The sequence below is a fragment of the Strongylocentrotus purpuratus genome, unplaced genomic scaffold (assembly GCF_000002235.5).
Source record: "Strongylocentrotus purpuratus isolate Spur 01 unplaced genomic scaffold, Spur_5.0 spur5_scaffold_11, whole genome shotgun sequence".
NCBI classification, from domain to species: domain Eukaryota; kingdom Metazoa; phylum Echinodermata; class Echinoidea; order Camarodonta; family Strongylocentrotidae; genus Strongylocentrotus; species Strongylocentrotus purpuratus.
The window spans coordinates 13,995,662-14,020,519 of NW_022145596.1; the positions used below are offsets into that span (position 1 = coordinate 13,995,662).

Sequence of the window (24,858 nt, forward strand, 5' to 3'; positions counted from 1 at the left end):
AAGAAATGCAATATTTGTCGTTAGAAATATAACGGAGAGAGCAGAGGAAATGCAAAAGGATGTGCACATGTGTTTTATTGATTATTCCAAGGCTTTTGATAAAGCATAACATGCAGAACTTTTTGAATAGCTGAAAAAGTTTGATATATAGGAAAGATCTAAGACTGCTACAAATTCAATATTGGAATCAGTTTGCATGCATCAGGGTAGAGGAGAGTGTAGTGAATATATTAATATCAGACGGGGAGTCAGACAGGGTTGTGTTATGTCGCCGGACCTGTTCAATATGTATAGTGAATTGGAGGCTGAAAATGGGATACAAGTGGGTGGCCATTCAATCACAAATATTAGATATGCTGAAGACACTGTTTTATTTTCTGAATCAGAGAAAGATCTCCAGAGACTCCTGAATGTAGTTGTAAAAGAAAGTGAGAGAATGGGACTAGAGATCACACTATACCAAGACAAAGTACCTGGTGGTCTCCAAGAAGAGCAGTCCAAAATGTAACTTGAAACTGAAAGAACAGATTATTAAACAAGTCTTTTCATTTAACTACCTCGGCAGCATGATCACCGAGGATGCCAGATGTGAGACAGAGAGATCAAGAGAAGGATAGCTCTCGCTAAATCTGCATTTTCAAAGTTAGGCAATATTCTGACAAATCGAACAATGAGTATAGACCAGAATAAGAGTATTGCATTGTTACATCTACCAGTAGTACTGATGTATGGTAGTGAAGCATGGACTTTAGCTTCTGATACTAAAAGCGTTTGGAAAGTTGCGAAATGTGGTTTTAAGAAGAATGATGAAAATCCCCCGGACTGACAAAGTTAGTTATGAGGACGTTCTTACACGAGCTGGAGTGCAAGGGAAAATGATACGTGAGATGTTGATTAGGCAGTTGAAGTCATGGTTCACATTACACATAAAGAAAGTCTAGAGAATCTTGCTTTGACAGGGAAATTGTGGGAAGGAGTAGGGAAGAAGGAGGATACTTTGGATGGACAGTCTGCAAAAATTGTTGGAAGAGAGAGGAGTGAAAGAACTGGGAGTGGTACTAACACAGAAGGCTAGGAGCCGAGGGTTGTGGAACAGCATGATCGCCAAAGTCAAACGATATGGCACTTAGAGAGAGAGAGAGAGATGATGAGTGATGATGAGATTAAGATGATGACAATGTTGATGATGATGATGATATGGTGGTGGTAGTGAATGTGTACTAAAGGAAAGATTGTCAGGGAAATGCAACTTAAACATTCAGCGATCTTGATAAATATTAATGCTTATTCAGAAAAGGGGAAATTATGAAACAATTATTACGTTGGACACACATTCGTTCTTAATTTTGTTGTTGTTCAATTTAATGATTTGGTGTTTGCTTATGTTAAAGGTATAATTGAATATCATGACATAATTATGTCTATCATTTTTAATTTTCGTTGTATATTCTTTCTATACGATGGGAATAATAAACAAACAAACTATTTCAGAGGAGATAATTATAAAGAGATTGAATCCATTAATGTTCTGTTCAACTATATTGGAAGTTGAAGTTGAAACAAACCTTTTTGGCTAGCTTTATCAATTCATGCTGGAGTCCACGGTCTAGAGGATAAAAAGAAAATATCATAATGGATTTATCAAATAATTAAAATCGTTATCATATATTTGGGGGTAGAAAAATGTTGTCTAACCCACCGCATGATAGTTCAAACGTAATCTTGAATCTTGTTATTTGATAATTACATGAATCAATATTTTATATTCCTTGTCTATACATCACCGGCCATTATTATGATTTACAGGAACGTAATGCAAACAATTATGTTCTGTTGTCTAAATTATATATATATAATAATATATATATATATATATTATAACACAAAAACAAGAAAGATGAACAAAAGGAATGCTACCCATAAGGTTCTATATATTTCTAAAATCAGTAAAAATGAATATTTCGTCAAGAAACTCTACCCCGAATAAACTCTGCACTGCATTATGGGCTAGGTGTTATGGGGTTCCCGAGTTATAAGGCAGAGCAACATTAATGTAGCGCGGGGGGATATCTGTGATATGGTTGACAAAGAGTTAAAGAAGTTGGCATTGGCGTAACCTGGTTGGGGTGGGGGGGGGGGGCTTAGAACTAGGAGTGAAGGTTATTTTGAATATAAAATAAATTCATACCTCTGTAGGCTGGCTTCACATAACAGCAGTGTAGAAAACATGCCCGACCAGCGATGTAATTATATGGAAAGGAAAGGAAGGCGCATCCGATAACTTCTCTCTTGCATTCTGTCTCATCTATAACCTCGGTGAGAAGCGCCGAAAAGTGCCCAAGGTTGAAATGATTTATGAAATCTGTGGGAAATAGATTGGTTTTAACATAATACGTATATTCACACCATTCATGATACTTCAATCGATAGCTTCAATGACAAATTCGGCCCCTGGGCACCACCATTTTGGGGCATCGCCTTTGACTTGGAACGCCGAAAATATGTTATACATTATTAATGAGTCATTACTTCAAAATTCTCTGAAATTGGCGCCAAATTGACGCAAATTTAAGATCCAAATTACATGTATATTTAGTTATTTACCATTAAAAATTGTCAACGAAAAAAAAAACAAAAATCCTTTGAAAAGAAGTTAATTTTGATCAAAACGTTACCCCAAATCGTTGTGATTGGCGTTTAGCGTATAGGAGTTTATCTTAATCCTGACTAAAAGTATGCACCAAATTGCATTGATCCAGTTAACAACAATATTTCAAGAAATTTTAGTATCATAAGGACCGACATTTTAAAATACCCTCCAAATATATCAAGTTATTTTGATTTTTGAAATGATTTTATTTTGGGAGTGAAATGGATGTTATCTTGTCGAAGGGACTTGTTATTAAATCAATAAAGGCTGCTGAGATGTGTGAAATCACAATATGGACATGATTTGCACAAGCAGACGATGTCCCATGACATCTCACACATTTTCAGCGTCTGTGTTTTCATCTTCTCTTGAGTTCTTTCTCTTACTTCACTACCGTCAGGCTAAATGTATAATCTATTGCCTCACTCTAAACCCCGCGCATAGTTTTATTTTGATGCCAAATGCGTCGATACAAAAATAAAGGAATCTGTCGCTTGTAAACAAAAAAAACGCCATCGTATATTCAGCTGCGCACACCGCGGTATGTTCGGCGGTTCAAGAGGGAACAAATGCCGTCCTCAATATCATTCCGGAGGTTTTCGATTTGTAAGTTTGATTTCTTTGATTGTTAATTAACCCCTATCCTGTGTATTTACATAAAAAATATTTTAGTTATCATAATCGGTTTCATATCCCCTTTTGAAGGGTTTGAAATGCCATCACATTTATAAACACTAAACTCATTATAATTTGACCAATAATAGCTTTGCAGTTTATGTTCATTCTTTATGGGATGTCGTCTGCTTGGGCAGTATTGGTCATATTTTGACGTCATTAAAACATCGTTATTTGTCTGGCAAATCTCTCGTATATCCCAGCTGCTATGGAGGTGGTTGTATTTTTATTTTTATAAATCACCCGATATGTAGTTGACCTAAAAACTTGTACGATGGCCATCTACTTACCAGTTTCTAGTGATTTAGTTGACATATTATTTGCGATTGTCTTTGAATTTCCACCTTAAAGGTATATACCACTTCTGGTCATGCGATTGCATTGTAAAAGAAACGTTGTGGAATCGAACAGAAAAGGTTGATCATCTAGTATATAAGTATTGGTGTGTACTGCAAGATTCTGTAATCATCAAAAAATGATAAGAAATTTAGACCAGTCTTGGTAAAGTTACATGCACTGTACACAGAAAGATGTATATGGGACTACGCGCTATCTATCTAGTCCGGATAGATATAATAATTTACAAAATATATCAATTAGTAGGCGGTTTTCCGGCAAAATTTGTATCATCACGTATTAGTCATATTCTTTCACATGATTGGTAATGAGAGCTTCCATTTCATTTTTAAGGGGGCGTTTCCGAAACTGGTATATACCTTTAAAGCCTATCAAATTCACGCACTCTGTTACATAATTTACCTTGAATGCAATATGTACGATCAAGGATATTATTTTCTCTTGTTGATTATACTGACGCTCGAACTTACTTTGTTGTGAATTCGTGAATTCGTCTCCCAAGTCCTGTTCGATGACGTACTCATAGAGGATATCGTACAGGGTTGATTCATCGGTTGATGTTGCTAGACGACTTTCAAATCGACCCATTTTCAATCCGTAAATTAATGAATAAGGCCCTTGACCATAATTATGCACTGCTGAAACATGTTGTAAGTTCCTATGCACGTGAATATGAAAGGCTTCATTGTACTACCAATGTTGACAGGTACAAAGTCCTCGTTGCATTTCCTGTCTATTGTCACCCTCCCCCATTGTGTATTTATCTGCACCATTAACTTTTCTTCACATCGTGCCGTTATAGATTTAGATGCTTTTGTGTGTTATACTTTATGTTTAACAATTCATCAACTCATCCCTCGCTTAGTTATAGGGACATTGGGACCTCTTTTCTGGTTAAGATTCAAATGATTTTATTTTTCTTGCAAAACACAATACAATGAAATTGCAATGTTATATTACACAAAAATATATAATGAAACAAGACAAATATCATAGTAATGGCACGGGAAAAGAGGAACTATTAGAAGCAGAGCTTGTTGAGGTCTTAGCTCATCAGAGGCTGTTTTACAATACGTCTTGAAAAACAAAGTTTACATAGAAAATTGAAAACAAATATGTAACAATAAAGAAATTATGAGTTTAGGGAAGGAGACAACAAAAAATATATTGAAAAAATGAAAAAATGGTGAAAAATGAAGAAGGCAGAAAGGAGAGAAAGGTAGATAAGACAAAATGTATGCTTGCAAAAGCTCTAAGAAGAGGAGGTTAGATCAGCAGAAAGAGGGAGAAAGAGATTGAGCCGAGAGTCAAACAAACCGAGATTCATGTATACCGACGTGTTAACAATGCAGATGACCGGCGAAGACACATGAACATTAATGTGTTTAAATAATATTACTGTTCCGCTTTTTAAAATAAATGTGTATAGATTGGTACTTTTTTTGTATAGATCTGTGAGGTTGCAGTGCGAAAAATTACATCTTATTAAGAGGAAAAAAAAACCAATCCTGTAAGCACATTCTCATAACGGAGACTTAACAGTCTTTTGATTAGTAACATTATTATGTCTTAATGTGAGGAAGCGTAGTGTGTGAGCTTTGGGGGAAATTGCTCTTAGTCGCTTGAAATTAGAGGCTCGTTTAATGATGAGAGGAAAGGGAAAACATATCGAAAGGGACAAGACACTTATTAAAAAAGAAAAGGAGCACGTGTCAAAGACAAGCCTGAGATACAGGGGCGTCAATCTTTTTTTTTTTATGGGGGGGGGGGGTGGGGCGCAATGGAGTAAATGGTTATTTGTAAGTTTTTGCCTATTGGCCGTGCAGATGTTGCTATGCACATTATATGGGTTTGGCCAAAATGCATACAATATTCGACTTTCATAGTCTCATATTGCTAAATTGACCACACCGCCCCTTTTGTTGATATCAAGTAATCATTATAACGCTTTTTTCAATTTTAAAATGCATTATTTATCATTTATTTATCTATTTCACATGATGAACAAAAAACACAAAGGGTATTTAAATGACGATCCACTCTGTTCTTTTATAAACGCTGTAATGACAAATTATGTAAACTGTAAAAAGAAAAGAAAATACAGACAAGGAACACTTTTCAAATTGACAATAAAACGAGAACATGTACTAGAAAATAAATCAGAGCAGCTTCAAGTAGATATTCATTGATTTTAAAAACTAACTTTATTTTCATTATTGCAAAGGTAAAAATTTGATTCGACAAGGTTATCAAAATTCAATGCTTGGAAACATTCGAAGTAATTTGTTTGTTTTATTTCCGAAAATCATCATAAAAAAACAAAAACACAATATAACAAAATCAAAGACTTATATAACAATGATAGAATGATAAAACGGTTGGATAGTCCATTGCTTATTACAAAACACTTAAATACAGCCCCGGCATAGCACCTGAAGAGCTCTCCGAACGTTGCTGAGATGTATGAGATCACAGGATGGACATGATTTGCATGGGGGGGGGGGGGTTGGGGTGAACCCCCCCCCCTCATTTGTTTTTATGTGTGGGTTTTGGAGGAACCCCCACCCTCATTTTTTTTTTAATTAAAAAAAAATTTATGCCAATGAGTGACCTAAAAAAGGTGACCTTACCCCCCCCCCCCCCCAACGGAACGTCGATCGGTCAAATTTTCAAATTTCGGGACAAAAAAAAATGTCCTCTTACCAGTTTCTAGATAGATGGCGCTATAGAAATGCCTATTATTATTATTTTATTATTATACATTAATTTACATTTTGTGATTTTTTTTAATTTCCACTTTAACTTATGCAACACGTGCAATTAAAGTCATACAAAAGAAGCAAAATATCAGAGCAATGTGAAGTTCGATCCCTTTTTTGAACTACATTTTGGACGTTGAATTTCACCGTGTGGATCACGAAGACTTGAGAAGAAATTTGGTAAATATCCTACATCATACAACAATGGAGGTGATGACATTTTTTGTTTGGTATCCAACTTTCTATTCACTTAAGAAAGTTGCAATACATGTTATTTTTTCTCCCACCCCACCCCCCCCCCCCCCCCCCCAAGAAGAAGAAGAAGAAGAATAGTCATACAGGTACCTTGAAAGAAGAAAAAAATCAGCATAGTTTGGAAAGAATGTATAAGACAAAGAAGTTGTCTGAACATTGCGAGGAAAATGATTTTGTAACAGAATTCTTTCTGTAACATAAAAGCTGTTACAATTTTTTTTGTAGGAATTATTTTACATATGGCTCCGTTTATTTCACAACGCCCCCTATCGTCAGAGCATGATCAGAGTCAGCAGCCTAACATGTTAGCCTATGGACGTTTTTTTTAAAAATCGTTAAAAATTCATTTTTTTGTTTAAACGAAAAGCACATCCACCCCGACGTACGTTATCACTAGCTCTTTCATTGAAGCCCTCATGTCTCATTGACTTTTGAAAGTTCACCCACCGTAATTTTTCAAAATAGGTTGCAAGCTCGTCATTGCCTATAATACACATGTGAAACAAGTCTAACTTTGGACTCAGTTTACCAAGCGATTTGAAGATTATAGGTCGAGCACACGAAACATAAAAAGCATGAATTATCATAGATCACTTCTGCCTATTTCATTATGTCCATTTCGTCCAACCCCCCCCCCCCCCACCGTAATTTTTCCATTTAGTAAAAGCAAACATTTTGCCGAGTTTAGCAAACACATGAATATTCATGAACGGTCAGACAATACAGCCTTTTAGTACGTAACGTATAATGAATGGGAATGGGCGATGATCCGTTCAGGAGGTAGAGGTCAGTGGTTTGTGCCGGCAATGTTCACGCGAGCGAAAATGAGACAATCGGAGCAATATGCAACAAAATTAAGTTTGTTCGAGACAAAATAATTTCGCTCTAGGCAAAATGTATTTTGTTCTAGATTTCAATTTGTTACGGTCGTGTTTAACCCATGCTTTGTTGTGTCGACATAATTATAGCTGGTCGATGAGCGAATAATCATAACGTTTATTAGCACTTCTGCACAACATACGTCCACACACGCACATTACACAGTTCAAGTAAACTCAAGTCAATTAAATTTTTTGAAACAAAATCCTCAATTTGTTATTATCTTTAATATACAAGGACATACAGAAAATAGCAAAATAAGGTACAGATTGAAAATCATCCAGCTGCACTATACAAATATCAATATACATGTAAATTAAAAAGTTGATATATAGACCCCGAAAAGGAGAAGTAAATACAAAATGAATTATTGAAAAATTCATCACGTATGCAAATCATAAGGGCAAAACAGAGGTAGAAGCACATTAGTCACACACTCCTTCTTTCATCTTTCACAAGGTGTCTTATCTCTTTATTTTACTCTCATCCCTTATTCTTACATTCGTATTTATTTGCTCCATGCACGTGTGTGCTTCTGCGTTTTAAACCTGTATTTGCACACTTATTTGACTAGTGGTTGAATTTCATAATTTGCAATAAGCAAGTTTAATATGCCTTTGCTTTCATTCTCAGTAAATTACGAGTGGCAGCCATGTTTGAAATAAAAGTGGAATCATGAGCCGAAAACAAGCTTATTCATGGACCCGCAAAGACGGGCCAATAAAATCAACTCTATCGGTTGAAGTGTCGTTAATGGCTCACTCAATTGACTCCTAATATAAGGGTAGAGGGTTTGAGCACATAATTATAATTTATAAAGTATAGAAAACATAGAAATGTCAGAGGCAGGTGATTACCAAGCAACTGCTGCTAAAATAACCGTTCCTTATTCGGCCCAATAATATTGTAGCTATTTTCTTTGTTCTCTTCTCTCTGTCTCTCTTTTTGTGGCAAAACCTTATTTTATATTGTTTAAGAGTTATATGGCTTTGCTTAATTTCCAATTATTGTCGCAAAAACAATGGAAACTTTGGATTTGATAGCTACCTTCATCGTTAATTCCTTGCTGCTTAAGATAAAGGGGAATAGATTTTGATTAAGAATCTACACGAGATCTTTGAACCTTCTATGATCGAAATTAAAATTTAATCTACCAGTGATATGTGCTTGCAATATCTTGTTACCTGAGTAAGTATGATGTTACGTTATGTTTTGATTGAGTCATGTTAATACCCTTGAGTGATTTGAAGAGTGATTGTGATACGATGTTTTCAGTCATAATCATGAAGATGAATCCGTCACCATTGCGATCCTTGCAAATCTGTAAAATAGAAAAGAAAAGAAAAAACAAACGAGGAAAAGATCCGTCATGGCCGAATGGTGCATCGGATGAAGAACAAAAAGATCTGTTTAAATGGGTTCTTCGAAATGATTAACATGAGATCACATGCATACAAATTACTTTAATAATTGAAAGCATATAACATTATACAAATTGTTCTGGAAACTCTTTTAAATATCGATTGATTATGAAATTCCAAGAATAGTTGATAAAAAAATCACTGGATTCGAACGCGAGACCCTTGTTTAGAATGCTAACCCTATTATGGCGACTGGCTGTAGGGATATCGGCGACATCAAATTAAATTAAAAATTTAAATTTAAATTTAAATCTTCAAACTTCGATTGGAAATTTCTTTGACGGGGCAGGTGAGTTTTTTAAACTTTAAAAAGCAGAATGCTTCGGCTGGATCCAAGCGAATGCTTTGAGAATATTGTTTGGGTTAGATTAGAAATAAGTGTAATAAACGAAAGAAACAACAAATTCCCCCGCTTAAACAGCAATGTAGTGTTGGTCTTTTACAAAAAACGCAATTCAGTCTTGCGATAGCGAGGATGGTTTTATGACTTTTAAAAAATCCTTCAATTAATCTAGTAGCTGACTCTTACCTGTAGTGCTGCTTGGACTAATGCCTTACCCAATCCTTTTCCTGGAAAATATATGAAGCATAGGAAAGAATCAAGACGATATGGACATTTTATTTCGTAATTTCTAATAAACAAACATAAACAATATTCCAGAATTTATTCATCTTTACAAATAGGTAAAACAAAACACAAAACAAGTAATATTAATTAAAAGCACTTGCTTGATTCATTCACGTAACACACGAATGACTAAAGAAGCAGAACAAACTAACACACACTAGACTAGATTTAAACACTAATGAACATTCATGAAATTAGCATTCACACAATATTAGAGATGTTGCACATATTGTAGCATAAATCATTACGTGTGATTAACAGTATTTATATAACGAATAATTTGGCAAATCTTAATCTCAAATAAATTTTCTATTTTCAATTTTTTTCTTCTTCTCGACGGCTTCATTTCTTTTCAAGAATGTTTTCTTCTTTGAACCAGAAAAGCCAATTACACTGAACATACTGAAATGACACATCTTACGGGGGGGGGGGGGTTACATGGTACATCTTGGAAGGAAAGATGGTTGGTAAAAGGGTAAGAGGAAGACGGCAAACTGGGATTGCGTCAGACTTGATAGGTGACAGAATGAAGAAGAGGGCTAAAGATAGAGAGGGATGGGGAAAGAACTACTGATGACTCTGGTTTGTGGACCTGCCTTTGGCAGAATACATGAGAGAAGAATGAGAAGAGACGGCTTTATACCTTTATGACCTGGTTCGATATAGAGTCCTTGTAGGTAATATGTATTTCCTTTCAATGCATGATACATCTTTGAATATTGTACACATCCGATGATATCATGGATGACGGTGTCCTCATGGTCGTCAACACGACGCCGATGTTCTAAAATGACTGTTCCGTACAGGGCTTCATCCACTCCGCCATCGCTTACAAATTCTGGGGGGGGGGGGGGGTACAAGATATACGGAAGTTATGTTAAAATTTCTTATATACACATGTAAAAAGAACGAACCAAATAGTGAATGCTACTTTTGTCATGTATTAATCTCGGGCACATGTTACTCTAGTCAACCAAATAAACTGATGAACGCAGTTTACATTTACTTTTTCCACTGAAGTTAATTCTGGGGACAGCAATGAGAGCTCGGTTCCTGATGAGACAACTATAGTAGAAAGTTCATGATCGAAATTATCACCTAGTCGGCCTCCGGCCTCGTGATCTTTGGTCCCGCGGACCTATATACTAAACAGCTGTTCACAAAAGGCCCAAAACTGCAGTCCTATGTGGACCTTATAAATAGATGTTCATAAAAGGCCCGAACACTGCGGTCATGTGGACCTTCTAAACACTGTTAGAAGGTCCGAAACGCACACGTTAGTCCAACCACATATTATCAGCTATGCTGGCATCTTCGGGTAGCAGGAGAGCTTAGAAAATGATTTTTTAGACGCTGCATAAGTATCAAATATGATCTACTAAGTCGGATAAAGAAAAGGGCCTATTTTTTATTACATGCATGCATTCTTCCGCGTAATTCAAAGGTATATCATTTTATTTTCATTAATTACTAGCCAATTTTACTGTCTTGCTTGTCTCTTGCCTTTGCCTCTAGCAGCTTACCTTCTTTGGTATTCGATACAAACTCCTCCACTTTTTCATACTCAATCAGCTTTTCACATAAAGCGTATACGTCATCTAGGTCTTCAGGTGTCCCTTCACGAATCACATAATCGTCATCCTGAAAAGTAAATGAGAACAGAAAGTAAGAACATGTGAGATTTAAGTGAGAGATAGTATAATCGAGAGAGTTATACAGAGTTATTAAGAAAGAGAGAGAAGGAGGGGGGAAGGGGAGAGTGCATATCCGTCAATCAATGATGCTCATGGCGCTGAGACATTATTACCCTGGATTTGAACCCCGTACCTTGTGATCTACAGTCCACTGACTTACCACTAGACCACAACATTTAAACGAAGGGAGAGAAGAGAGTGGCCTTATGGGGAAAATAGTTCACAATAAAGCGAGCATTGAAATGGAAATCGGCTAAACAATAATTATTAACGATGTAATGTTTTATGGATGTACTATGTAGGTATGTTTTATGTGGTTAAAAAGTACAATGATGTCAAATATGTATCATTTAATATAATCTACATGAAGTAATTTACCGAAAACTCTGGTATAGTCGAGTGATTCTGCATCTCCCAGAAATCACCAGGACCTGACGGCATGGTGGTCATATTGATCCCTCCTTCAGCTTCCAAGGCTGATTCGAATGTACCGTCTTTCCCACATACAGTCATCACGCTGGCGCGGGTTCCTTTATCTACAGAAACCTAGAATCAAAGGCATAGCCGCGATTGTAACAGAACCATGAACACGCAAAATATAGTTGACAGACGCAAATATGAGATTCATCATCACTCATTACCTAGCCTTGGTTCTAGACATTTTTAAAATCGGCCAAAGTGAATATTTTGCCAAGACTCTCTACCCCGAATAAACTCTGAACTAGGCTGAAGGGGGTATCTCACTGAGCAACGAATGCTTGCTAAAGTAGCGAATTTGGGGTTTCGAAAGGGATCGTAAAACATTGCAGAATGTTCGTAAAAGGTTGCAAGAAGGTTCGCAAACAGTTCAAATCGTTGCAAACTGTTTTTCTTTACGAATTTATCTTTCCGCAAACAGTTGCAAGCGTTTACAAAGCAGTCGCAAGCCTTTGCAAACGATTGTAAGACGGTGTCGCTGAAGTTCTTTTTGATTCGCCAATGCTAGCGACCACGTGACCATAATTATAGTTCCTATATAAAATCGACCCATTGAGTATAAAGAGTTAGCAAAAGGTCCCAAACATTTACAAATAGTGGCAAAGAATTGGCAAATATTTACTAATCTTTCGTCAGAAAAGTTGGCAAATCCAAAATTCGAACGTTCGTAAGCGTTCGCCGCTCAGTTAGATACACCCTTTTATAATCGCACTACGAAAATTATATCGAAAAACAACATATTCTGATGATCTACATGTACATTAATGTGATGGAAAATTTGGTTAAGAATTCGCACTTGGGAAGGGATCTTGGTCTAATGAAAAACGGTGGTTCTGTGAAGGGAAATTAAGAAAGAATATCATAGTACATGTACAAACGAATCGTTTGTACATGAAACGATTACTCGTTAAAAGAGTGTAGTACAGTGCACGACATTGGTCTTAATGTCTTACCATAAATATATGAAGAGTCATATAATAAACAAACAAACTATCTCAAAGGAGATAATTATAAAGTGATTGAATCCTTTAATGTTCTGTTCAACTATATCGGAAGTTGAACTTGTAACAAACCTTTTTGGCTAGCTTTATCAATTCAGGCTGGAGCCCATGGTCTGGAAGGTTAAAAAAAATATCATAATGGATTTATCAAGTGGTAAACATCGTTATCATAATTTATTTGGGAGTAGAAAAATGTTGTCTAACCCACCGCATGAGAGTTCAAACGTCATCTTGAATCTTGTTATTTGATAATTACATGAATCAATATTTTATATTCCTTGTCTATACATCACCGGCCATTATTATGATTTACAGGAACGTAATGTAAACAATCTATTATTTCTGTTGTCCAATTTATATATATATTATATATACACAAAAACAAGAAAGACGAACAAAAGTAAGGAATGCTACCAATAAGGTTCTATATATTTCTAAAATCAGTCAAAATGAATATTTCGTCAACATACTCTACCCCGAAAAAACTCTGCACTGCATGGGCTAGGTGTTATGGGTCCCCGAGTTGAGGCAGTTGAGGGATATGCATGGTGGACAAAGAGTTAAAGAAGTTAGCATTGGCGTAACCTGGATGGGGTTGGGGGGGGGGGGGGCTTAGAAGTAGGATTGAAGGTTATTTTGAATATAAAATAGATCCATACCTCTGAAGGCTGGCTTCACATAACAGCAGTGTAGAAAACATGCCCGACCAGCAATGTAATTATATGGAAAGGAAAGGAAGGCGCATCCAATAACTTCTCTCTTGCATTCTGTCTCATCTATAACCTCGGTGAGAAGCGCCGAAAAGTGCCCAAGGTTGAAATGATTTATAAAATCTGTTGGAAAATAGAATGGTTTTAACATAATACGTATATTCACACCATTCATGATACTTCAATGACAAATTCGGCCCCTGGGCACCACCATTTTGGGCCCTCCGTGAGGGGGGGGGGGCATCGCTTTTGCCTTGGGACGCCGAAAATGTGTTATACATGCATTAATGACACATTACTTTAAAATTCTCTGAACTCTGAGATCCAAATTACATGTATATTTAGTTATTTACCATTAAAAATTGTCAATGAAAAACATAAATCCTTTGAAAAGAAGTTAATTTTGATCAAAATGTGACCCTAAATCGTGCGATTGGTGTTTAAACGGGCTTTAGCGTACTTATGCACCAAATTGCATTGATCCAGTTAACAAAAATATTTAAAAATTACGCCACTGGTCCTACATTTCGGTGCTCATGTTAGTATCATAAGGACCGACATTTTAAAATACCCTCGAAATATATCAAGTTATGTTGATTTTTTAAATGATTTTATTTTGGGAGTGAAATGGATGTTATCTTGTCGTAGGGACTTGTTATTAAATCAATAAAGGCCTATGGAAAACGGCTAGCTAGCCCGGCTATCGAAAAAACGTCAATGTAAGTAGGGTATATTAATCACTGAAACAAAATAAAATAATGAATCCTTATATCAACTGATATCTGCTGCAAAACTGGTTTGACAAAATAATGGAAGAAAATTGCATGGTCTCCCAGGTCGAAAATCCCATAGAAACCATTAGAGAAAACCAGTACAGATTTTTAATGGTTTCTACTGGTCAATTCTCTACTGGTTTCAATATGGAAAGTGGCGCTTTTTCCATTAAAAACCAGTAGAAAAAAATCGTACTGGAACCAGCAGAAGACCAGTAGAAGACCAGTAGAACAACCTAACGGAACCATTAGGAGACCAGTAGGAATCCCAACTGGAACCATTAGGAGACCAGTAGGAAACAAGTAGAAATCCCCACTGGAACCAGTAGAAGACCAGTAGGAATCGATACAAAAACCATTAGGAGACCAGTAGAAAAGAAGTGCTGGAACCATTAGACCAGTAAAAAAGAAGTCCTGGAACCATTAGGAGACCAGTAGGAATCCGTACAGAAACCATTAGGGGACCAGTAGAAGACCAGTAGAAAACCCTAATGGAACCATTAGGAGACCAGTAGGAATCCCAACTGGGACCATTAGGAGACCAGTAGGAATCCGTACAGAAACCATTAGGGGACCAGTAGAAGACCAGTAGAAAACCCTAATGGAACCATTAGGAGACCAGTAGGAATCCCAACTGGGACCATTTGGAGACCAGTGGAAAAGAAGTAGGAATCCCCAATGGAACCATTAGGAGACCAGTAGAAAACAAGTAGGAATCCCCAATTGAACCATAGCATTGGTTACATTACATGGTTGACATTGTTTTGATCAGTTGAAATTATACTACCTCAATGCACTTCCAACACAGTACTCTTCACAAAATCTGCCAGCCCTTGTTTGTTTTTTGTTTTTACTTTGAAAGAGCATGCTGGTCTGCAAAGAAGACACGAAAATGACAAGAGCTGGCATGAAGTTCGCTTCCAACACAATTAACCATTTTCTTGAGGTTCAGCCACTTCTCTCGCAAAGATCTGTTAACAAAAGACATCACAATCCTGTTGGTTCATCTTTATCATATTTAACACTTAACAGTGTATCCTTTTATTATCTGTCAGAATATCATACATCATATAGTGATTACAATTACATGAACGTTTAACAGCTTAAATAAAAAAGGATTTTTTTTTTTTTTTTTTTTTTTTTTACACATTTCAACAACAAAAGAAGACACACAAAAAACTGTTAAATTGTGTAATTATTGTCTAAAAGTTATGGCCAGTTTTAACAGAGAGAAATCAATCTTGAAAATTTGGAGTAGATGTTTAAAAGAGTAGGTTTGGCAATTTACAAGTTTTCTTACGGTAAGTATCATGAGTAGAAACAATGAGCATGCATTTTTGATGAGAAATTTCTTTTGTAATTTTCCACCATAGAGAATAAGTTCACTTGCACAAATTTAAGTACTTTATTCATGCATTTCAATTTGGAGAATAATTCACAAATGATAACTCAAAGCATGATTTTTACCTGTAGATTGTCAAAGTATATGTAAAGGATTGATATAAAGTTGCAGCAATTGGAAATGAAATATTGTGTACTACATAATATAAGCCTACTACATTCACAAGCAAAAGAAAATCATTCACGGCCTTATTATTTTGACAAGTGATGTGATATTATGGTAACTAAAGAGTGTGCTGTTCATCAATAAATGTAACTTGATAGTACAATGTATTATGACAAATTTCAATTTCCTCCTGACATTTGATAAACAAATGAAATATGGTCCATATTTTAAAAGGTTTGAATTTAGAAATGAAATAGATTTCATAATTACGAAAAATAAATAGGGTGCGTAATTCTGGAATCGAAAAAGGGGCGTTAATAACGATATTAAAATAGGGTTAATATTTCCGCAAATGAAATGGTATTATTTTGAATATAAAATAGGATTCATTATATTGACGGTTCGTAATTCCAAAAAGGATAAAGGGTTCTATTTGCATTTTCAGAATAATAAACTTTTGGAAGTATATTGAGCCCTATTTAATTTTCGGAATTATGAACCATATTCCATTTTTGGAATTATGAATCCTAGTTCATTTTCAGAATTAAGAACCCTACTTCATTTGTAGAATTATGAATCCTTGAACATATAAAATTATGAACCCTCAGAAACGACATAACAGTTCAAAGATTTCCCATTCATATGAATACATGTAGGCCATTGTCGTATTGTAATTATCAAATTTAATGAATAGGTCCTCGTTAAGTGCCTCATTACCAATTATTAAATTCACCTTTTACCAATAAATGTATTTAAATAGTCAGAATGCAAATTGAATACATTATGTGTTGCCCTACCTAACAACACATGTTTGCATTTCGCATTCTGACTATCGAAATACCATTATTCTTAACAGGTGAACGAAATAATTTGTTCCGCGGCACTTTGATTTGGTTTTATAACGAAAATTGCCTCATCACATTATGTTACATAGGGCTTACCCTTTACACTTTTTAAAGAGAAATCCAACCTTAACAGACAACTATACTTTTAAAAAATACCACATTAAATCTGACACAAAATAAGGTGGTTATGGATTGTTGAAAGCTGTGATCACTAAACCTATGGGCATTTTAAATTGGCTGAATCGGTAATGTACGTCACTATGATGAGCTGCAGGACTACTTTCCCATTTATTTCAAGACACAATTTTTTTAATTTTTTGGCGGTTCACGTGCCATTCCTTAACAAGTCTTAAGTGCTTAAGATTGGAATAGATTTGTATTGCATTTACCTCACTCAATTTTTCTCTATTACCAATATATATAATTTGCCACAGGTTTTTGGAATTGACATTTCGATACGAAGGGGGTGGGGGTGAGCACGAGACTGATCTACTACATACGCATTATGAAACAGGTCTACGTCATAAATAGTAATAACAAATATACGCAAATACCAAGATCTTTTCCCCAAAGGGTAAAAATGTAGGCCTACATGTATGTTTGTAAACCCTGTAATTCATCAAAATGGCAAGTGACATGAATGGGCATTTCAGTTCTACAGCTAAGCTATTCAGGTTCGTGGCTATAACTCACTCCCCCCCCCCCCCCCCATCTCTCTCTCCCTCTCTCTGTATCTCTATAATGAAGGGGAAAGTAACCTCTATGTGTGTAGACCTCATTTTGGAAATATTCCTCTTCAGCTGGGACTCATGGTTTAGATTTTGGGTAGAATCTCCTGTATAAGGCAAGTGCTGCTTGATCCAGGGTACATGCACGCAAAGAATTCTAATGCATCAATAGAGCAAAAAGAAAGGAAAACAAGTTAAGAAAAACGTTTATACATTTTAAAACTAGAACGTAAACAATGAATTAAATAATAAATTCTGTCTGAAAAGTACTAAATAAAATAATCTCTCATTGCTTACAAACATAATATAAACATGCCTTTGCATTTTAAAAGTTTGTTGGCAATGCAAACATGATTCAGGATTTGTTTGTAAATAATTATCAATACAATTCTAGTTTGGTGATAAAAGAAGAATCAAAGCTCCATTGCTGAGGAGGGAAAAGAACACTGTTCGAAACTCACAAAATATGGTCGGTTATTGCAACATACCTGCAGGTTTTAGTGATCTGAAATTAATTGAATTATATATATATGAAACTCATTTTATTCGAATGAAATGAATAATTCTTGATGTCTAATTAATCAGTGTCATGATCATGGAAGAATGAAAAATATATGTACAGAAATAATACAAGTACATCTGCCCAATTACCGATAAAGGCTTCAAATGTGTCATGAGGCTGCTACGCTGCTGAATGCTGATCCAGAAGGTTGAGAGAAAGTAGCATTTTCTGCATGGTCTCACGTCAATATACTGTTGCCACAATGTGTTTGAATCCACTGTTTGGCGAAAGATGTCAACAGATGCCTACAATTAATAAGAAAATAAATAAAGTTAAAACAAATTGAACGGTTGACGCACGTGCAACACACATTCATGTAGGCCTACTTTAATCTTCTTACTTCGTACAGCCTGTGGGTAAAGAATTTTGTTTACCATTTACGGTTCTAGCCGTTTATTTCCAGATAAGGGCTTCTGTATATATTGTGCGAACACACCATAAATAGATTAAAGCCCCCTCCCCCGCTTGTCTCGAAATTAGGGTGCGTTGAGAACGGAGTACCGCCTTAACACACCCTTTTCGGGATAAGCACGGGGGGTGAGTTATAGCCACGAACCTGAATAGCTGAATGTAAGGTGCGTTGACTAGTGCGTTCGGTGCGAAAGGGTGCGTTGACTAGTGTTTTAAATCAGTAGTTTAAAACAGAATTTAAGGAATATAAGTCGTTTAAGTCGTTTAAATTGAAATACATGTAATCAAAATTTAAAAAAGACGAGAAAATTATATAAAATTAAAACTACTGTAGTCTTGCAGATCAGGCGTTTATGCTTCTCATGCAGCACTTTATTTATTTTAAAAAAGAATAAAGCACTCAATTCTCAAAATTGACATGGTTTACAGCAGAGTTAAAGTGACTCGGTAACATTGCCTCAGATTCTGAAACAAAATCCTGGATTAAGCTCATGCTGCAATCATAATTATAGGCATAAACCTTTAGGTCAGTAAAAAATCCCATGACGTTTAATACAAGCCAATCGCCTGTCTGATTATCAAGATTATGATTGGAATTCGAAATTTCAAAAAACCGTTTTCCCCAACGGTTTTATAACACTACAGTCTATTGGGAAAAATGAGTATAGTAAAACCGGTCACTCAAAAGTCAAAGATTTTTACTTTTTGAGGCACTTCATCATTCATGATCATTTTGAAGCGAAATTTTTCAGGGCTTCAATATTACACCATATCACTGACACAGTGCATGATACGTAGGGCCATGCATCTCAGATTTAACATTGTTAAACGATGCCTTTAAAGCCATGTGTAGGTGAATGCACAAACTTTGCTTTGAATGATGATTCCATCAAGATCTAACATGAAAATAGATAGATGGGACAATACAATACATTTCTCATCTTGGCGGCAGGCGTTGAAAGCACTCCTACTTCTACTAGTTCACAATCATACATTACTACGTTTCAAAACAGAAAACAGTTACTGCACATATTGCAAATAAATTAGGTAAATCTAAAACTTACCCATATTGAAGAATAGCAGGGGAAAACAAAGTAATAAAAGGATTTGTCTCTGCTCTGGCTCCTGTAGCTGTTGATAGGAATGGCTGTCTTGCTGTCTTGTGTGTGTCTCATACGGCATGCATGGCAGCTGGCTGGTTGTACGCACACACTGCATGCCTTGACACACAGTACAGTGCTATAGTGTAGCACAGAGGGATGCCATGCTGTATGTACCCGTTCAAAAAAGGCGGGAGTCGCATTTGCATTTGGGGGTTTTGGGGCTTGTAGTCTTGATCAATATTGCAGACCTTATAGGGCATGTCAAGATGTTGCACAATCTGTAAAATAAAACTATTAATATAATGACTAATGCAATTTGAGAGTTTTTCACCCCTAGCTGTTTTGGGCTTAAATAAAAAAAAAAGTTAGATTGATCAAGAGGCGGTGCTAGAATGATCATATACTGGTTTCAGAACCACTGAGCTCGATATATCTGCTGGTTTGTAAAGGTTTCTAATGGTTTGACTTAGAATGTTTACACCCATGTTAAAACCATTAGATCTATTGGATTCTACTGGTCTTCAAAACCATTAGGCTCTACTGGTTTGTAAAGGTTTATATAATGGTTTGACTTAGGATTTTTTCACCCATGTTCAAACCATTAGATCTTCCTGGTTTCTATTGGTTTCTACGGGTCTTCAAAACCATTAGGCTCTACTGGTTTGCAAAGGTTTCTAATGGTTTGACTTAGGATTTTTTTCACCCATGTTCAAACCATTAGATCTTAATGGTTTCTATTGGTTTCTACGGGTCTTCAAAACCATTAGGCTCTACTGGTTTGTTAAGGTTTCTAATGGTTTGACTAAGGATTTTTTCACTCATGTTCAAACCATTAGATCTTAATGGTTTCTATCGGTTTCTACTGGTCTTCAAAACTATTAGGCTCTACTGGTTTGTTAAGGTTTCTAATGGTTTGACTTAGGATTTTTACACCCATGTTCAAACCATTAGATCTTCCTGGTTTCTATTGGTTTCTACGGGAGAAGATAGGTACCCCTATATAGGAAGTGTTAATTGGCATTTCCGGTTAATTAGTTAATCCTTCCGGTTAATTAGTTAATCCTTCCGGTGACTTCCGGTAAACAATAGGGGAAAGTTAATGAGTTAATTGGGGTGTCCTTCCGGCGGAAGTTACGTAATGAGGGTACATCCCCTGGAGGAAGTTCTTTTGTTTACATCATTCATTCATTCATGGAGAGGTGGAGGATGGACGTGTGTAGGGTACGAGGGACAAGGACCAAATGACCAAACAATGGGGCCACCCGGCATGTATGTTGAATGTGTGTGTTACCGACCAATGAGAATGCGAGGATTTTTTTAGAAAGGAAGTGACCCAAAGTTGGTACTTGTTTGTGATTGGACGAGAGAAAATGGTGAACCTATGGGCAAGTATCATATGACATCTAACTGTCGTTGAGTCAACATCGCTTTGTTTTTGTTGTAATACTGGCCAGATTCTATAATGTACCATGATTTCTACATGTGATTTAATGCACAAGCTTCGGGCATGTACATGCCTGGAAGAAGTATCGAGTTTTCGTGAGGAATATTATGAAGACCTTGAACCAGAACAACATGCTTTGGTATTTGCAAGGTCATCCTACTTTTTGAGTTTGCAGGACTTGGAAGATGGTAAGTGCTAATCATATTTATTTATTTATTTTCATATTCATAATTGAATAATTTTGTAGTGTTACCATATCGGGTTTGCATCTGGAATTCAAGAAGGAGATTAAGCATCGAAAATCCATAATAGGCAACGATGTGACATAATGAGTGTTTTTTTTTGTTCAATGCAAATTAAATAATGATTGATATCTCCATTTGAAACATAAACTCACGTGTAAGCAAAAAAAAAAAAAAGATTTATAAAGTATTATAAAGTATACGTTCAAATTATAAATTTAATTAAATTATTCAATTATACTTGTAGGGATTACCGATGATGATTTAGTGGATGTGTTCGTCGAGAACCAACAGCCCCCTCTCCCCCTAGCAACGCAGCACCAGCAAGGTCTTCCACATGACGCAGCTACTCCATGGCAACCAAATTTTGATGACGGTTAGTGTATACTTCATTTATATATACATCAATGCAAAGGATCATTGGATGAATGTTCATTTTTTTTTTTTCATGTATGAAGACAACACAATACATTGTAGCGGTTGAATGAAACTTTTTATCCGTTCTTATATATCTTCTTTTTTTTTTTTTTTCTTTTTTTTATCTCGTAGGCATTTCCGATGACCATTTAATGGAGATGGACATCAATACAAATAAGCCATGTGACGCAACATCAGTACCTGGCCCCTCTAACCGCCAACCAGCAGCAACAGCAGTGGCTGGACCCTCCCGCCATCCAGCATCAGCAGTGGCCGGACCCTCCCGACAACCACCAGCAGTGGCTGGACCTTCCCGTCAACCAAGAGCAGTGGCCGGACCCTCCCGACAACCACCATCAGTAGCCGGACCCTCCCACAGTCAACCAAGAGCAGCAGCAGTAGCCGGACCCTCGTCTTTTCATGTTGGGGGATCTAAGAAACGTGTTGTAGATGCACCGCCTGCAAGAGAACCCAATCTCCCTACTCATCACGTGACCAAAGTGAGTCAAAAACATGTACGCAAATACAATGCTAATGTAACTGATTACACCGTTTCTTTCCAACCCATAGAAAATAACGGTCCCATGATAGAAATGATGCCACGCGTAAATGAGATGTTTGAAAATATCATTGAAGAGATGGTTGAGGGGGTAAATGATAGAGATTTTGTTAGGATTGTTTTCATTTCCCCACAATTAGATAGACCCGTTAGTATGCCATTTGTAAGGAGGGATCAAATGAATCACGAAGCATTTGCAACCAAACTTGAGAATACTATTCAATCGAATGATAAGGTAAGCTTGGACGAAACAGTCTCTTTCAACATATTACACATGGCTATGCCAAATGGTGGTGGTTCCAATGTGAAGTGCTTAACCATCGAAGAGACATTGTCCAGAAAAAGATGCATCATCAGGATGAAGAATAAAGATAACATGTGTTGTCCAAGGGCTATCGTAACTGGCATTGCCCGGATTGAAAAACACCCTAATTTTGAGTCGATCAAACGTGGTTACAAACAGCAAAGGGAATATGCCATTGAGCTGTATAAACAGGCCAAACTTCCAGAAAATACCAAATGTGGCATCGAAGAGATTAAACTCTTCGAAAAGACGGAATTCATGGCCGGTTTCAGGGTGGTGGTTGTTTCAAAAGAGCACTTAAACTTCATTACGTATGCTGGCCCCGAAGACAGGCAGCATACCATTTATCTGTATGTTCATGACAATCACTTTGATCTCATTACATCAATGGCCGCCTTCTACAACAAGTCATATTTTTGCCACGAGTGTTTGGTAGGATACGACAAGAAACTCAGACACGACTGCATTTTCCGCTGCAAACTTTGCAAGGGAGATGACTGCCCCGCCTCCAATGACCCCGATTCCTACAAATGCATTAGCACCTGACTTGATGTACAAAGAGCATTAGCGCCTTTACACCTTCTTATTTTGTTTTCTTTAAACAAAAAAAACTTTTTTATCATTACGTTTTTTTCTTTTTTCTTTTAAAAGTTTCATAATATTATTATTATTTTTTTTTTTTTTTTTTTTTTTTTTTTTTTTTTTTTTTTTTTTTTTTTTTGGTAGATCATTTTGCACGAACCGATCATTTTTTTGTCCACTTTGAAGACTTGATTCTTTAAAGATGTCATTTCTTTTTCTTTAAAAAAGGTGTATAACATTTTCTTTATTAGATAATTTTGCACGAACCGATCTTTTTTGTTTCCACTTTGAAGACTTGATGCAAACAAAAAAGTGTTTACGCCTGTACGCTTTTTTTCTTAATTTATATTAACATTTTTTTTTGTGTGTGTGTGTGTGTTAACTTTCTGTCAAGATGATATTTCTTTATCTTTAAAAAAGTTTTATAACTTTTTCTTTACTGATAAGTTTGCACGAACCGATCTTTTTTTCCACTTTAAAGACTTGATGCAAAAAAGTCTTAACGCCTGTACGCTTTTTTAATTTGTTTTAACATTTGTTTTTTGTTTTTTGTTTAAATTTCTGTCAAGATGTTATTTCTTTATCTTTAAAAAAGTTTTAAAACTTTTTCTTTAAAAGATAATTTTGCACGAACCGATCTTTTTTTTTCTCCACTTTGAAGACTTCATGCAAAAAGATGTTAACGCCTGTACGCTTTTTTAATTTGTTTTAACATTTCATTTTTTTTGTGGTTGGTCATTTTGCACGAACGGATCATTTTTTTTTCCACTTTGATTCTCTCAAGACATTATTTCTTTTTCTTTTAAATAAGTTTTATACTTTTTTTTTTTTTAAAGATCATTGTTGCACGAACCAATCTTTTTTTTTCCTTCCACTTTGAAGATTAGATAGAAAAAAAAAGTGTTAACGCCTGTACGCTTTTTTACAAATTTGTTTTAAATTGTTTTGATTTAACTTTCTGTCAAGACGTTATTTCTTTTTCTTTATAAGATTATTTTGCAAAACTCGATCATTCCCCCCCCCCCCCACCCCTTTGAAGACTTGATGTACAAAAAAGCATCAACGTCTGTACACTTTCTTTATTCTTATTTTTATTTTTTTAAACTTTCTGTCATTACGTTATTCTTTTCTTTAACATTTTGTATAATTTGTTGGATCATTTTGTACGAATCGATATGTTTAACCCTATTTAAAGACTTGATGCAAAAAAGTATTAATACCTGTACATTTTCTTACTTTATTTAATTTTTTTTTACTTTACGTCAAGGGCGTTATTCCTTGTTTCTATACAGACTCGACATGAATTTTTCTCTCGTAATAATGTACAAGTTCCGACAAGATTGAGAACAACTTTTATATGGTTGCATGTTTAAGAAACGATTTGTATATATATATTTTTTTTTGTCAATTTTTTTTTTAATGCACTGGACGGCCCTTTCAATATCGAATAATGATCTTCCAAGGGGGCCCTGTCTTTATAGTTCAAATGCATTTATAATGAAAAAAACATATTATATAAATTATAATACAATAGAAACAAGAATAAAGTACAAAAACATTCAAAACTAAGATTTAGAACAATGACACAGCATAACTCCCCAAAAAAGGTTTACAAAATATGACAATACTGTCATACAATATCAATATAAATATGAATCAAAAGACAGAAATCGTTTCTCAGAGGGCATTCACAATACTTATCTGTTCATATTACATCTTCAATGATAATAAAGATAATTTACTTGTACGTAAATCAGGCGATAGGGTACTCCACATGAGTGAACCTTAGTAGTGAAGGGATCTTGTAAAACAATCAGTTGTAGGTCTTGTGATTAAGAGTAGGGAATGTTCCGCATGTCTCGTATAAATGAACAC

General features: G+C 35.8%; 3 protein-coding genes and 1 long non-coding RNA gene across 7 annotated transcripts in view; 1 reads left to right on the forward strand and 3 right to left on the reverse strand.

Moving 5' to 3' along the window:
* Positions 1-24,858, reverse strand: part of LOC100891642 — a 35,718-nt gene that overhangs the window by 2,224 nt on the left and 8,636 nt on the right. Inside the window, exons 2-8 of one of the 2 annotated variants that reach the window (XM_030980718.1) lie at positions 13,456-13,629; positions 12,869-12,909; positions 11,697-11,864; positions 11,148-11,265; positions 10,268-10,462; positions 9,526-9,566; positions 7,766-8,896 (exon numbers count right to left, since the gene is read on the reverse strand). In XM_030980718.1, the coding sequence (XP_030836578.1) occupies positions 8,756-8,896; positions 9,526-9,566; positions 10,268-10,462; positions 11,148-11,265; positions 11,697-11,864; positions 12,869-12,909; positions 13,456-13,629 (878 nt within the window). In that variant the 3' untranslated portion in view covers positions 7,766-8,755. Of the gene's footprint in view, positions 1-7,765; positions 8,897-9,525; positions 9,567-10,267; positions 10,463-11,147; positions 11,266-11,696; positions 11,865-12,868; positions 12,910-13,455; positions 13,630-24,858 lie in introns of those variants that run through there. The other variant, XM_030980720.1, reaches the window with a different exon arrangement.
* LOC105447368 lies at positions 1,518-4,359 on the reverse strand. Its single transcript, XM_030980722.1, has 3 exons — positions 4,153-4,359; positions 2,189-2,362; positions 1,518-1,606 (listed from the first exon to the last, which is right to left on the reverse strand). Exons 1-3 carry the CDS (start codon positions 4,268-4,270, stop codon positions 1,533-1,535), a joined length of 366 nt encoding a protein of 121 aa, XP_030836582.1. The 5' UTR covers positions 4,271-4,359; the 3' UTR covers positions 1,518-1,532.
* Positions 15,282-19,684, reverse strand: LOC115922239. 2 transcript variants are annotated; one of them, XR_004063376.1, is made up of 3 exons: positions 19,397-19,684; positions 18,011-18,166; positions 15,282-17,516 (listed from the first exon to the last, which is right to left on the reverse strand). It is a non-coding gene; the product is annotated as an uncharacterized LOC115922239 (long non-coding RNA). The 2 variants fall into 2 exon arrangements; XR_004063375.1 differs by having other exon boundaries at positions 15,282-18,166.
* Positions 20,696-22,986, forward strand: LOC115922238. 2 transcript variants are annotated; one of them, XM_030980716.1, is made up of 3 exons: positions 20,696-21,067; positions 21,369-21,497; positions 21,671-22,985. In XM_030980716.1, the coding sequence occupies exons 1-3, from the start codon at positions 20,905-20,907 to the stop codon at positions 22,945-22,947; spliced, it is 1,569 nt and encodes a 522-aa protein (XP_030836576.1). In that variant the 5' UTR covers positions 20,696-20,904; the 3' UTR covers positions 22,948-22,985. The 2 variants fall into 2 exon arrangements, with proteins under 2 accessions (XP_030836576.1, XP_030836577.1); XM_030980717.1 differs by lacking the exon at positions 21,369-21,497 and having other exon boundaries at positions 21,671-22,986.

Excerpts from the sequence above, each read along its gene's own strand:
- LOC105447368 (XM_030980722.1), bottom strand. The coding sequence starts at position 4,270 with ATGGGTCGATTTGAAAGTCGTCTAGCAACATCAACCGATGAATCAACC. Across the intron at positions 2,363-4,152 it reads ATTCACGAATTCACAACAAA|ATTTCATAAATCATTTCAAC; the intron begins GTAAGTTCGAGC and ends TATTTCCCACAG. Across the intron at positions 1,607-2,188 it reads TGTGAAGCCAGCCTACAGAG|ACCGTGGACTCCAGCATGAA; the intron begins GTATGAATTTAT and ends TTTATCCTCTAG.
- LOC115922238 (XM_030980716.1), top strand. The coding sequence starts at position 20,905 with ATGATTTCTACATGTGATTTAATGCACAAGCTTCGGGCATGTACATGC. Across the intron at positions 21,068-21,368 it reads TTTGCAGGACTTGGAAGATG|GGATTACCGATGATGATTTA; the intron begins GTAAGTGCTAAT and ends TTATACTTGTAG. Across the intron at positions 21,498-21,670 it reads GCAACCAAATTTTGATGACG|GCATTTCCGATGACCATTTA; the intron begins GTTAGTGTATAC and ends TTTATCTCGTAG.